We start from the raw sequence: 14644 nt of genomic DNA, 5'->3' as shown, positions 1-14644 counted from the left end.
GCGCTTACTCCCACCTCCGCTAGTGGAGTAAGAGCATCGATTCGGGGATCGATTGTCGCGTCCCGATGGGACGCGATAAATCAATCCCTGAGAGGTCAATTTCTACCTGTCGATTCAGGCAGGTAGCGTAGACCCAGCCCTAGTCTAGAACCTTAACCATGTTAAGGGGGGAGGGATAGCTCAGTGGTTTGAGCATTGGCCTGCTAAACCCAGGGTTGTGAATTCAATCCTTGAGGGGGCCATTTAGGGATCTGGGGCAAAATCTGCACTTGGTCCTGCTAGTGAAGGCAGGGGGCTGGACTCGATGACCTTTCAAGGTCTCTTCCAGTTCTAGGAGATGGGATATCTCCATTAATTTATTTATATTCTGTAGCTGGACTAGAGTATTTATATTAGTTTTGCTAGGAACTGAAACTGCCTTTCTCCTCCTTTAATGTTAACTGGCTAAGTATGGAAAGAGAATAAACGCAACTTCCCCCTAAAATGTAGAAATTCCCTTTAGTCTTATCTTACCATTTGAAGGAATGGTGAAATCTACCCCCACGCACACAGAGTAAAATTAAGACCCTCTATTAAGCATCTGTGTTTTATAATCCCATTCAGATGATAAGAATTACAGTCACAGCATATTGAAAAAATTCAAGTAGACACCATCACCTGCTGGATCCTTCTGCACTTTGCACACTGCACTTGTTTTACTTTAAAACGATCCATCTGATGATCTTCCTTGCTGTCATGACACAGCCGGCAAACATAAAACTTACCGCAGCAAGGAGCCTGAAAAAAAAATATAGACGAGAGAAACTATGAAGGAACCACAAGTAAGTTACAGCTCACGGGGGCGCCTAGATTTCATTTACCCTTTTAGTGTTTCAAAGCCCTAGACTAGGTCAGCTGGGTGGAGCTAGTTATAAGGATAACTAAGGTTATCTTCTTTATAAGGTATCAGAGGGAGGGAATGGCCTGATTTGGGCTCCCAAGAGCAATGTCCGGATAGGATAGGGAACAGAGAGGAAGGAAAAGGGCTGGTGACTGACAATGAAAGCGTCCATGGAGCATGCTTGAAGCTAGGTTAGCTCCCCCCCAACGACTGCCTCCTGCCCTAAAGGTACAGCTCCCAGTGCGGGCGGAACTGCCCGGCGCCCCGACAGCAGGGGGGCCCCACAACACCCGGGGGGCGGTTCTGCTCGGGGGTCTCGGACACGCCCGGGGGAAGCTGGGGGGGAGGGGGCCCGCTCGCAGCCCGGGGGAGGAGCTACGCGAGCTGCCCGGGCCGGGCCGGGCCGGGCCGGGCCCCACCTGGAGCAGGCAGCTGCGGCGATAGTGCTCACAGCCCGCCCCGCCGGCCTCCGCCGCCGCCATCGCCGCGGCCAGCCCCCGGCCCGCCACCGGAACCGCTCTGTGCGCCCGCCCCCTTCGCTATGGGGAAGCGCCGACCAGGACTCGAACTACTTCCGCCCCTGACTTCCGGCCTCCGTCGTGAGCGGCACTTCCGGCGGGGGGAGCGGGGCGGAAGCGCCGAGCCCGGAGGAGGAAGCGCCGCTGCCCCCAGGTACCCGGAACCCCCCGCCCGGGCGGCCCGGCCCGGCCCGGCCCGGCCCCCGGGGACACGCTGGGCTGGCGGCGGTTCGAAGCCCGGCGCGGGGCAGCTCTGGGGAGCTCAGTGCCCCCCCCCGGGGAAAGGCTCCAGCAGCGCGGGGGTTACGTCCTTACAGTCACCGAGGTGGCGCCCCGCTGATTTGCCTCCTGTTAATTAGCGCGGGACTAACGCCGCTTCCCCCCCACCCGGTATTAAAAGCACCTGAAAGCCGAACCCGTTGGGCTGCGTTAGTTTGTCCCGGACCGGTCCGTCCAGTGTCCCGGGGCTGGGCGGGGCCGTGCGGCTGTCGTGCCCCCAGGGTGACCAGATGGCCCGAGTTTGGGGCTTTTCTTATAGAGGCTCCTATTGCCCCCCAGGGCCCCCCACTTGCGCTCTGGTCACCCTACGTGCCCTCATGCATGCGCTGCAGTCAATGCGCCGGGCTAAATGGTGCCGTCACTTACTTACCCCATTTCCTTCCCAGCCCAGCCTCAGTTTCCCCCCCAGGTCTGTGATGAGCCACCAGGGCCATGGTGAAGAGCTGCTCGGCTGTTGGATGTGCATCGAGATGTTTGCCCAATTCCAAGTTACGAGGACTAACGTTTCACGTGTAAGGGTCAGACTTGTGTAACTACGGGGCTTTACACCTTCTCGGCATAGTTTTTTAAGTAGGATTCCTGTCTACATTTGAACCTAGGGGCAGATGTGAGCCAGTTCCATGCGCCCAGAGCTAGTTACAAAATCCAGGTTCTAATCCCAGTGCAGCTACGGAGTTGGACTCGGCTGATTGGAACTGGTCTGTGGGGGGTAGGACCTCCCATTGCAGGGAGATGCTTGCAGGAGCAGGACCTTGCTTTGTATCTTTGGTCTCTTACCGCCTCTCTGCCCATTCATTACCTCATCTGGAAAATAATAAAACTTTGTAAATAGCTTTGAAGATAGAAATGAAGTAATTAGCACACAAAGTATCATCATTCCACCGGTTTTGTTCCTTGCCCTATTTTAATCTTGTACATTTCAAGATTTTTCTGTGCGCAAGCTGCTTGCCTTCACCTGTGGTTCAAAGAGGGTGAAATGTTTACATTTCATAGTAAAGTCATTTGAAAATATTTGGCTTCTAGAGTGTTAACGTAACACAACCTTCATAAGGGGGAAGCTACAGAGCACACTCCAGAAAGAGAGAACTTGGTACAATTCAGCAACAGATACTTTATGAGCCATTAAAATAGATTATGCCCAGACCTCTGATACTTCGACTTTCACCATGTCTTGTTTATGGAGTCAGGTATAAAGTCAAGATATTTATAATCAAATTGATTAAAAGTGAACAAAGAAGGTTATTTTCTCTCTCCTGGTTATCTAACATAGAAGAGTGGGGTTAAGGTGGGCATGGATAAACTGGGCATTTAGGTGGAAATAGGGTGACCAGAAAGCAAGTGTGAAAAATCGGGACAGGGGTGGGGGGTAATAGGACCCTATCTAAGAAAGAGACCCAAAAATCAGGACTGTCCCTATAAATTCGGGACATCTGGTCACCCTAGGTGGAAATCCAAAGACAGAGAAAGTGTTAATAACAAAGGATAGTTCCATGGGATCCAAAAAACTATATAAACTGGCTTCATCACTAAACATGGCCCTTTACCCCATCTGAGCTCTTTTATTAAGGAACTTATAGAAAGTACCTTCTGTTCAGAGTGGGCAGTGTGAATAACTCCCCTCCATTCTGGACAGTAGTCAGAGATTGCACAACACCTGATAGGGTTGTCTCCATTTGCTAGTGGAGCGTATGGGGAATGATCTCTCTCTGGTCTGCTATTCCACCAGTGATGGTCTCAGACAAAGTGAGGTGAGCAGGCTGGAGAAATCCTCTGATATTAAAGCGTCTAACTAATTCCTGCCCTACACTTGGGGAACCTGAAAGAAGAATCAGCCAAAGAATCTCTAGTTATTGCATTACCTTCTGCCAACCTTAACACAACAACCAGAATACAATTATCTTAAATTTTGTCCAAATGTGGATTAAAATAGACCCTAGAGCAGGGGTGGCCAACCTGAGCCTGAGAAGGAGCCAGAATTTACCAATATACACTGCCAAAGAACCACAGTAATACGTCAGCAGCTCCCACCACCCACACCCAGCGTCTCCCACCCACCAGCAGCCCAGCCAATCAGTGCCTCCCCCTCCCACCACCCACACCCAGCATCTCCCACCCACCAGCAGCCCAGCCAATCAGTGCCTCCCCCTCCCTTCCAATCAGCTGCTTGATAGCGTGCAGGCTCTGGGGGAGAGAGGGGGGGAGCGAGGGCACAGCAGGCGGGGGGGGGCAGGAAGGGGTGGAGAGGGGGCAGGGCCTGTGGTTGAGCACCCCCAGCACAGTGGTAAGACGGCGCCTGTAGCTCCAGCCCCGGAGTCGGTGTCTATACAAGAGCTGCATGTGGGGTCTATTTCTGCCCGTGCTATTAGCCGTCTCTGCCAATAGCCACAGTAGTCTATATTTGTTCCATTAAAGATAATCTCTTAGCCAAAAAAAGAAAAGTGAACAGAATGTTGGGAATCATTAGGAAAGGGATAGATAATCAGACAGAAAATATCATATTGCCTCTATATAAATCTTTGGTACACCCATATCTTGAATGCTGCGTGCAGATGTGGCCACCCCATCTCAAAAAAGATATATTGGAATTGGAAAAGGTTCAGAAAAGGGCAACAGAAATGATATGTGGTATGGAACAGCTTCTATATGAGGAAAGATTAATAAGAGTGGGACTGTTCAGATTGGAAAAGAAACGACTAAGGGGGGATATGATAGAGGTCTATGAAATCATGACTGGTGTGGAGAAAGTGAATAAGGAAGTGTATTTAGTTCTCCTAACACAAGAACTAGAGGTCACCAAATAAAATTAATAGGCAGCAGGTTTAAAACAAAAGGAAGTATTTCTTCACACAATGCACAGTCAACTTGTGGAATTCTTTGCCAGAGGGTGTTGTGAAGGCCAATACCATAACAGCGTTCAAAAAAGTATATACTCATTCATAAGCCAAATATTTTTGGTAAAAAAGTGACTCATCAAAGAGCGAGGGTCGGCTAATAAACAGGTCTACACCAAAATTTGATGATTTTAAACTCTATTGAATCATTGAATATCTAATACATTGTCGTTTTGTTTACCTGGAGTGTCTGCAGGCATGGAGCCTGTCAGCTCCCTGTGGTCGCAGTTCACCATTCCCAGCCAATGGGAGCTGAGGGGCTCCATGCCTGCAGATGCTCCCAAGTAAACAAAACGTCCCAACCCGCCAGCAGCTTACCCTGACGGCCGGGAGCCAAAGTTTTCCAACCCCTGAAATATAGGGTCGGCTTATGAAAGGGTCATACAGTTTTTGCTATTTTTACCTATCCATTTTGGGAGGTCGACTTATTAACGAATGGGCTAATGAATGAGTATATACGGTAGGTAAATTCATGGAGGATAGGTTCATCGATGGCTATTAGCCATGATGGGCCGGGATGGTGTCCCTAGCCTCTGTTTGCCAGAAGCTGGGAATGGGCGACAGGGGATGGATCACTTGATGATTACCTGTTCTGTTCATTCCCTCTGAAGCGTCTGGCATTGGCCACTGTCAGAAGACAGGATACGGAGCTAGATGGACCTTTGGTCTGACCCAGTATGGCTGTTCTTATGTAACTCATTCACTTGGCATTTCTTCTCCTTACTCGTACATGCTGCCTTGTTTGTAAACCCAGTCATTTAGAGTGGCTGCTTCTTGCCATCAAAATAGTATTTTGTATTTTTCTTTCCAAAATACACATGAACTCAAATGCCTGTCCCATTGAGTAATAATATCATCTTAGAAATAAAGATTAGCACAATGAAAGGGTGCAGAAAACTTAGTCATATCACAGGATGTGTATCCCATGATTATCCAAAGAAACATTTTAAGGCTTTCCTCTGTCTCATCCCAGACTCAACCAAAAGAAATCATCTTCTAAACATTGTAGCCACAAAGTAACAGGATTCTCGGAATGCTGGTTATAAGAGTCAAAATAATCCAGACTCAGGTGTGGGTCTGTGGCTGTGGAAATTTTAAAAACGTCCTTTGTGTTTTTTTTCCACTCACAGAACTAGATACCTCAAAAGATTCACTACGTATGTGTCATCCTTTAAAATAGAGCAGTCATTTTCATATCATCTGAGTGAGGAATATTTATGTCTAAACTAATCACTTCTACCCTACTCAAAATTGATGTTGGGGAAATCACTTCATAGTCTTATGAAATGTGAAGTGTCTGGAATCTCTGAAATGAAAGGCCATATAGAAATAGTTAGTGGAAACAGTCACGACGTTGGCTGCAGAACTGAACCCACCTCTGTCAGTTTGTATTTACCAGGTCAGTTCCTTGAGGATTTATGAATTATTACTGTAAACAGGCTTCAAGTGAATTAATTTGACTCAAAGGCTTGTGGGGGAGGACACAGCCCCTTTCTTCCTGCACAGAAGGTCATAACATGGTTGGCTGTGTAACCAGAGCACAAGGAGGGGTCTGCTAGGCGGTGCTGGGAGTGCTCTATACCTCAGCGGGGCATGGCTGGGTAGAGTAGGGTGTGGGTGTCAACGTGCATACAATCACACACAGGCTATACATTGCCTGAAGGAGTGATCACAAAGCTACCTGTAAGTTTGCTCTTTTACAATCACGAATTACAGATACTTATGTAAAGCTAGAGACTCTACAGATATCTATTCAACTTGCTTTCCTGTCTGCACACTTGTCCTAGATTCCCCACCGATGAGGAGGCCAAAAGAAGGTGGGTGTTGGCCACGAAAAGGCTCGATGTGAACTCTGCAGGTATGTGGGAGCCTAAGAAAGCAGATGTGTTATGTTCGCGCCACTTTAAGAAGTCAGACTTCGACACAAGAGGTCCCAACATCAGGCTCAAACCTGGAGTCATCCCGTCCATTTTTGAATTTCCTTCTCACTTCCAGGTTGGTCTTTATAATCTGCAGGTGATTGTTCCTATATCTAACTGTATTGGCAAACACGGGCAGGCTTTTCTCTGCACTTTACATAGAACGCAGAAGATGTTTTCTTCTTTTGGATTATCACCAGGTAACAGGAGGAGAGGTGGAAAAATATTGTGCCCAAAGATTAACATTTTTCTGGGCCTGTTCGGTATCTCAGTACTCAGGCAGTTCTGCCTGAGTAAAGAGTGGAGGATCAGGCCCTTGAAGGCTTTTTTTTAAATAACTATTGTGAGTCCGAACAAGAAATGGTCAAGTACATAAAATGAGAAGTGAAACTGATTACCTCAAGTCTAGCCAAATGCTTATTCTGTGAGCTCTTCAGGGCAGGGATTTGCTTTAGACCTGGCATAATAAGGTCCTGATCCTTTACTGGGCTTCCTAATACAAATCAATAATATCATTAAATAAATTCCCAACATACCAAAAAGACTGGGCTGGAAAGCGCCTATTAGATGGGACCCAGGAGAGCTCCTCACCTTAGAGATCTGTCATTGCAAGAACTATTTAATGAATAGCTTTTAGCATCCCAATTCAGCGTGGGACTCATTCCTCACTTCACCTTTCCCCCTGCTTCCAGCACACTGCAGCCACACATTAGCCTGCACAATCCCATCTCTTTCTGCTATCTCTAACTCAATAACTGAAGTGTGAAATATGTATTTATAACAGCAGAGACGAGGAAAAGTTCATGGCAGACGAAACACCCCGCTGAAAACACTGCCAGTAACAGTTCATAACCACCAGCTTGTGGATTCACCTTCCAGTACAGGAGAATTTCATTCCCAATTCATCTTGGTAAGTAAAGTGACTTGTTTGAACCCACCTAAATAAAGCAGACTTTCAACACAGTGGGGCATACTCACTGCCAGTGTAACCGCAGGGAACGGCATCCTCTTAGGTCACCAGTGCATTTGGCTCAGTGTTTCTGTTTTCATTTGTATTAAGCATCAGTTCAAGCATCTCCCTCAAATTTATTGTTCACCAGAGAGCAGTAGGGGCAGCTCCATTTCTTATACATTGTTCCACCATTAAGCCATAGTGGATTAACTAGCTAGGAGGATTGGTTTTGCACACTCCCCATGGTTTTGCAAAAAGTGATTGCTAATGGGAGTTGGGATTGGCTTTTTAAACAGTCTCTTAACCCCTTCTTGGTGAATGGGGAGAACACGTGGAAGTCTGAGATCTTTGGGAAAGTTGAGAATGTCTAATGTATTGAATTTTGTTTCCAGGAGCACAGTTACAGCATAATGGACAGTCCAAAGAAACTGAAGTGTAAATTAGATCAGGTAATCAGTGAGCTCGAAGAGGCCAAGGAACAGCTGAGGGACACTTTAGACAGAGAACGACAACGCAGAGAATCACTGAGGACGGTGATCCAGGAGCTGGAGAACAAATGTCTAATCAGCCCTGAAACAGCTTGTAAACTGGATGTTTATTGCTGGGAGTGGTGTGAGGCGGGCACACAGGAGAAGACTATCAACTGAAGTAACTGCAGCAGGAATAGCTGCAAAGTCTCCCTAAACTCAACATTCAGAAGTGGGATGTTTTGAGCTGGTCATCAGCACTCAGTGAACAGGACCAACCAGATCTTTGGAGAAGCTGTTTCTCTAAAGATACCATCTGGGCAAGATCCTTGCTCCTGGGACACAACTCCCTCATGTAACAGGGTGTCTTGGTCTCTGAGGGCTGTGGTAGTAGTCAGGAGTGTGAGCTACAAAAGACAAAATATAAAATGTAAACAATCGTCAGATTAGCAGGGTGAGGCACCTCTATCTTAGATTTCATAATGCAGAACCTTAATGAGGCCCTAAGAGTACAAATCAGGACTAAAGCAGTGCACAGGAGACTTGGAGAGGGTGGGGGAGTCTCATGAGCAGGCTCTGGAGATAAGTTCAACATCCCCTATTTGTAGAGATAGGAGAAAGTGCTGGAAGATGACAAGTGATCGTGGCAGTAGCTATGAGTTGAGCTGTTCACTGGGAGAAGGCAAAGAGCTTCTCCGGAATAATGACCCATCGTGGACTGGATTTAAATGAAGTTTTCTAATATCTGGACTAGGGCAGTCAAGCAGTTACAAAAATTAGTCGCACGATTAATAGCGTTGTTAATAATAGAGTACCATTTATTTAAATATTTTGGATGTTTTCTACATTTTCAAAATTACTGATTTTAATTACAACACCGAATACAAAGTGCACAGTGCTTACTTTATATGTATTTGGGATTACAAATATTTGCCCTGTAAAAAAACAAAAGAAATAGTATTTTTCACTTCATCCAATACACGTACTGTAGTGCAATCTCTTTATCATGAAAGTTGAACTGATAAATGTAGAATTATGAAAAAAAAACAAACCCAAACCCTGCATTCAAAAATAAGAATGTAAAATTTTAGAGCCTACAAGTCCACTCAGTCCTACCACTTGTTTAGCCAATCGCTCAGACAAACAAGCTTGTTTACATTTGCAGGAGATAATGCTGCCCGCTTCATGCACTAAAGATTCCTATGTCCCTTCATGCTTCAACCACCATTCCAGGGGACATGCATCCATGTTGATGACGGGTTCTGCTCGATAACGATCTAAAGCAGAGTGGACCGACGCATGTTCTTTTCATCATCCGAGTCAGATGCCACCAGCAGAAGGTTGATTTTCTTTTTTGCTGGTTTGGGCTCTGTAGTTTCTGCACTGGAGCATTGCTCTTTTAGGACTTCTGAAAGCAAGTGCCACACCTCATCCCACACCAGATTTTGGAAGGTACTTCAGATTCTTAAACCTTAGGTCGAGTGCTGTAACTATATTTAGACATCTCACGTCTCTTCATTTTGTCAAATGTGGAGTGAAAGTGTTCTTAAAATGAACATGTGTTGAGTCATCATCCGAGACTGCTATAACATGGCAGAATTCGGGTAAAATAAAGCCAGAGGCATACAATTCTCCCCCAAGGAGTTCAGTCGCAAATCTAATTAACCATATTATTTTAACGAGCATCATTAGCATGGAAGCATGTCCTCTAGAATGGTGGCCGAAGCATGAAGGGGCATATGAATGTTTAGCATATCTGGCATGTAAATACCTTGCAATGCTGACTACAAAAGTCCCATGAGAACCCCTGTTCTCACTTTCTGGTGACACTGTAAATAAGAAAAGGGCAGCATTATCTCCTATAAATGTAAACAAACATGTTTGTCTTAGCGATTGGCTGAACAAGAAGTAGGATTGAGTGGACTTGTAGGCGCTAAAGTTTTGCATTGTTTTGTTTTTGAGTGTAGTTATGTACCAAAGAAAATCTACATTTGTAAGTTGCACTTTCACGATTAAAGAGATTGCACTACGGTACTTGTATGAGGTGAACTGAAATATACTATTTCTTTTATCATTTGTGCAGTGCAAATATTTGTAATCGGAATATATAAAGTGAGCACTGTACACTTTGTATTCTGTGTTGTAACTGAAATTAATATATTTGAAAATGTAGAACATCCAAAAATATTTAATACATTTCAATTGGTATTCTATTGTTTAACAATGTGATTAAAACGGCGACTAATCGCAATTAATGATTTTTTTTTAAATCACTTTTTTTTTTTTTTGAGTTAATCGTGTGAGTTAATTGCGATTAATCGACAGCCCTCATCTGGATCTTTACTACCCTAGAGTGCATGTGCAGAGGTCCCAAAATGGAGCTTGATAAATTTATGAATGGGATTATACGAGGTGGTTGCCTGCAATAGCAGGCACTGAACTCTATGATGTCCATCCCACTCCTATGTTCCTATGATTTCACACTCAGCTGTTCTCTCAAAGGTCCAGGTGAAGTTTGCCCCAGGATGTTTTAAGATCATGGATTGATCATTTGTTCTTCTCTGTATCGTGAGTGTATTAGATGTAAGGCATCAGTCACTAATTCTGCAGTCAGCACGTGGCATTTTCCTGGTCTAAGATTTGCATCAATTTGGAATGAGTTCAGGTGCGTTATAAATAGGAAACGTAAGCCCTTTGCAAAGAGTGTTGGTGGGAAAGAGGTAGCTCTTCTGGGCATTGTTTTCTTAGAGTGGGAGACTGAAGTACAGCATTTGCTAAACAACAATGTATGAACTCAGTGCTCAAGGGCTGGGTGTAGTGTGCTCAACGGGGAAGCTGCTAACACCACTTTCAGTTCAGCATCCATAGTTCTTATAAAACCAGTGTAAATTTATTTACAGGAGCCCACAGTGTTCTGCGGAGTAAGAATGCACCTAAGGCAGCTTTTATTGCTGTATATAGTTTCTGAACTATGCAGTAGCATTGATAATTCACACACACAGCGTCCACATTTGCTTGATGGCTTCTAGGTTCAGGATCTAGGCTAAGAATCCTTTACTCTTAGGGGAAGAGACACAAAAAACGCCCTTATGCGGATAGCAGGAAGGGGGGCAAAGATGCATTGTGGCTTTCCCCAAATATTTTCAAACAGGTGTTTTATTCCATCCAGAAGATACTTTCTATGTTTTTAATACAATGATCTATTTATGATGATCAGGGACAGTAAAAAATGGAAAGACATTACATGGGGTTATTTGGACTTTTTTCTTATTGCCTCCATAACATGCCCTAGAGTATTATAACTATCCCCCAGGAGCAGACAGCTGGACCTGGCTCCCTCACACAACTAAAAAGCTGCATTAGTCTAAGTTTCCACCCCAGGTATGGCTGGGAGACCACCCACGCCGGGTAGAACATTCAGGGCATCAGGCAGATATCCCTCCCCCAGAATGCCTTGACGTGGGAGGCTGTGCCGTCTGGGCAGGTCAGGGATGCTTGTCAGCACGGATGAGTTCAGAGGGTTATTAACCTAAGCTGAAGGGACAGGGATGAGGGGAGTTAAAATACAGCTGGAGTATTGCAACTGACCCATGGCTGCATTGCGCCTGGAAGAGGTGACACTAACACAGTGGGGACTGGCAGTCTCGGGAAGCTTTCTATCAGCCTGTGCTCAATCTGCTCCCCCCAGCTCCATGCGAAGCCGCGTTTCCCTACACCGCCAGCTCAGTTTGCTCCCACACACTGGCACTACCGGCACTCCTGAGCACTGCCAAGGCACAAGCCGGGGTGAGCAGCACGACTCCAGCCCCTAGCAATGCTAAAGGGCGGCTTTCAGCGCCTCTCCACATTGACACTAATCAGAGCGGCTGTTAAAGGCCTGAGATCGCAAGATCTTAGCAACGCTCTCCCAGGCTGTGCCAATTTCAAACATGTCTCCCTGGCTACTTAGATATGCCCTATCACCATAGTATCTGAGGCCCAGATACTGAAAATATTTAAGCACCTACCTCCCACTGAGCAACAACAGCTGATCTAGCACTCTGGTCACTGCAGCTCCAATTAGCTTCACTAGAGGAGACCCAATTAAGAAGAGCTGTGGCTAATCGATGGCTTGGGATGGGCTGAGGAGAGCTAAGAGACTCATTAGGCAGAAGGTAGAATAGGTACAGGAAGGAAGAGCCGGAGACAGAATGAGACTTTCAGAGTCCGAGCCTAGAGGAATCTGCCAGCGGAAGATCCCTTCCATCTTCCCTCCTCCTTGGCCAAGCTAGCGGAGGATTGTGGCTTACTGTAAATACGGGCCTGCACAAGCCTGTAAAGGGTGTGGGGAGGACACTGTGAAAAAAAACCACACGAGGTGCTTAGCAGAAGGAGATCTCCAAGCTGTTTGTAACCGGGAAAGAGACAGGAGTGAGATCCTGCCCTGCCACAATCAGACAGACTAGCCCCTTTTCTTCAGAACTGAAATCCACACTCTGCCCCTGCTGCACACAAACAGCTACCGCTGCCTTCTGAGCAACCAGTCAGGATTTGGCCCTGGGGCAGGAAGGCGCTAGTTTATGGCTGCGTTTGATGCAATAATCCCACTGACTGACTGCAGCAGTAGCTCTGTATGTAGGATGGCTACAGAACTGGATCCTGACTGGATACCCAGAGACTTGCAGCCTGCTGCATTAGCCACAGAGCGAGCAGGAGGGGAATCTACCTCACTTCTGCAAAGGCTCTGCACATCACAAGTACCCTGAGAATTCCCCCCCAATTTGCTCACATATGTAAATTCCCTCCCTGTGGAGGAATAGAAGAGAGGACTCCATTATGGATAGACAAAATAAGTCAATGCAATGGCCTTGCCGTAGGAATATGCTCTCTTGTTTTTACTTATCACACACACTTACCAATACCAAACTATGCACAGGAAACTAACCACTCCATAGAAAAGCGAACACATAGGGGAACACTCTTATTTTTGTTCTTTATACCATTCAAACCCTATCATTTTATTATTCTCTTTTCCATCGAATCATAAGTTGCGGGTGATCATATGAAGGTATCTACAAGCACATTCGCATTAGACATACTTTGGGAGCAGAGTAAAAACAAACCACCTTTGATTTTAAGATCAAGAAACGTTTTTCAGCAAGGAGTTGTCCAAGTCAGCACTGAGGCTCACAGTCCAGGGTTTTCAGCACTACAGCACAAGGCTAAGAGCACACCATAAAGACAGTGACTGTTCCACCGCCTCAAAAAGGGAAAGTGATATCAGAGTCCAAGAATTATGACAAAAAACAAGGAAGTGAACTATAAGGTGCACAATACAAAACTGGTAACATTGCATTAAACCAACAGAATATCCCTAAAACATACTGATAAATATTTGCTTTAAAGTATTGATAACGAAACACACAGCACATTTTTATATACACTGGGGGAGTTACTTTCCATCGCTTCACTTGCAGGTTCTTGGATCAGAGATCTCATTCTCAGGTACAGGAAGAATGAACAAAAGCAAAATGTAAAAGACAAACCAACCTGATATATGTGATGTAGCAGTAAGGGCAGCAGCCCAGACCACTGGGGCATGGGAGCAGAGAACCTGGGTTCTATTCCCAGCTCAGCCACTGAACTGGCTGTGTCACCTCGCACGTCGTTTACTCAAATACACACCCACCTTTGGACAGTTTTTTCAGACCTACAGACAGAAAGGGCTCAATGTTCTTATTGTAGCACTTAGTGTATACTGGGACCCACACCATGTGTGTCTGCCTGAAGAGCTTTGGGACCAAAGAGCAGCTATCAAAAGGCCCAGGGCTGTTGGTAAGAGCAGCAGCAAATATGCAAGAAGTGTCAGTTCCATGATTACCTGCATCATAGCCCAAACCAACTCCCAGTGATAAATGAGCCACAGAACGATCTCTAGGACCGCTCTGGAAAATGAGCTGCCACCTCTGAAGGGGGGTGTCCTCGGACATTTACTAATGCAGTCCCCAATCTGCTAATGTAGAGCCCTCTGTCCTTGGGCAGGGCTGGGTGCTAGAAGAGCCCGATGGTAGATCAAAGCCAATCATAACGCCTGCTTCCTTTATCATAAACGTTATCCACGTCCCACTAGAGAACTGCTAGTCTCAGTTGTGTACTGTTGTGCCAAGACCAAATGCCATCCTCCAAATATGAATAAACCTCATCCACTCTGGGTTGAGAACACATATTACATTTAAAGCACTAATACTGGCACAAGCTCTACCTGTCTTTCACCACATCTGACCACCCCCACTACCTCCAAGATGGCCCAGTGCCTGGAGACAATCAGCTCCCGGATGAAGGACAGCTGGTTGAAGCTGAATCCTGGCAAGAAGGAGGTGATGCTGGTGGGCAGAAGGAAGCACTTTGAAGAGTTTGTAGCCGTGGTGCGGTCTCCTTGGGTTGAAGGCACACACCCACAACTGGTCAATGCAGTCTAGTTTCGGAGGGTCCTGGATTTCTCGCTAACGCAAAGTTCTCATATAGCAGCAACTGTGATTAACACTTACCACCACCTCCGATTGGCTAGGAGATGGCATCCCATCTCAGAGAACGATGACTGGGCTTCAGTTATTCACGCCTTTGTCACCTCCCATCTGGACTACAGCAGTGCCATATACCTGGGCATGACGCCTTCAGCATTTAGGAAATTGCAACTAGTACAGAAAGCTGCAGCGCATCTCCTCAGCAACACGGGCCACCACAAACCCCTCAGACTCG

The 14644-nt window shown here is 46.1% G+C and overlaps 2 protein-coding genes across 3 annotated transcripts in view; one reads left to right on the top strand and one right to left on the bottom strand.

Annotated features, from left to right (window-relative positions):
• The window catches only part of RCHY1 (ring finger and CHY zinc finger domain containing 1), a 10693-nt gene extending 9242 nt beyond the window's left edge, over positions 1-1451 (bottom strand). The window contains exons 1-2 of one of the 2 annotated variants that reach the window (XM_034771989.1): positions 1300-1451; positions 658-777 (exon numbers count right to left, since the gene is read on the bottom strand). In XM_034771989.1, coding sequence (XP_034627880.1) covers positions 658-777; positions 1300-1362 — 183 coding nt within the window. In that variant the 5' untranslated portion in view covers positions 1363-1451. Of the gene's footprint in view, positions 1-657; positions 778-1299 lie in introns of those variants that run through there. The other variant, XM_034771990.1, reaches the window with a different exon arrangement.
• Positions 1413-8762, top strand: THAP6 (THAP domain containing 6). Its single transcript, XM_034771992.1, has 5 exons — positions 1413-1552; positions 2064-2189; positions 6356-6563; positions 7272-7397; positions 7832-8762. Exons 2-5 carry the CDS (start codon positions 2110-2112, stop codon positions 8084-8086), a joined length of 669 nt encoding a protein of 222 aa, XP_034627883.1. The 5' UTR covers positions 1413-1552; positions 2064-2109; the 3' UTR covers positions 8087-8762.
• The last annotated feature ends 5882 nt before the right edge of the window (positions 8763-14644 follow it).

This window comes from Trachemys scripta, chromosome 5, assembly GCF_013100865.1.
Source record: "Trachemys scripta elegans isolate TJP31775 chromosome 5, CAS_Tse_1.0, whole genome shotgun sequence".
In the NCBI taxonomy this organism is placed as follows: domain Eukaryota; kingdom Metazoa; phylum Chordata; order Testudines; family Emydidae; genus Trachemys; species Trachemys scripta.
Note: the sequence above shows the minus strand (reverse complement) of the source record. Positions and strands in the feature narration are given on the sequence as shown.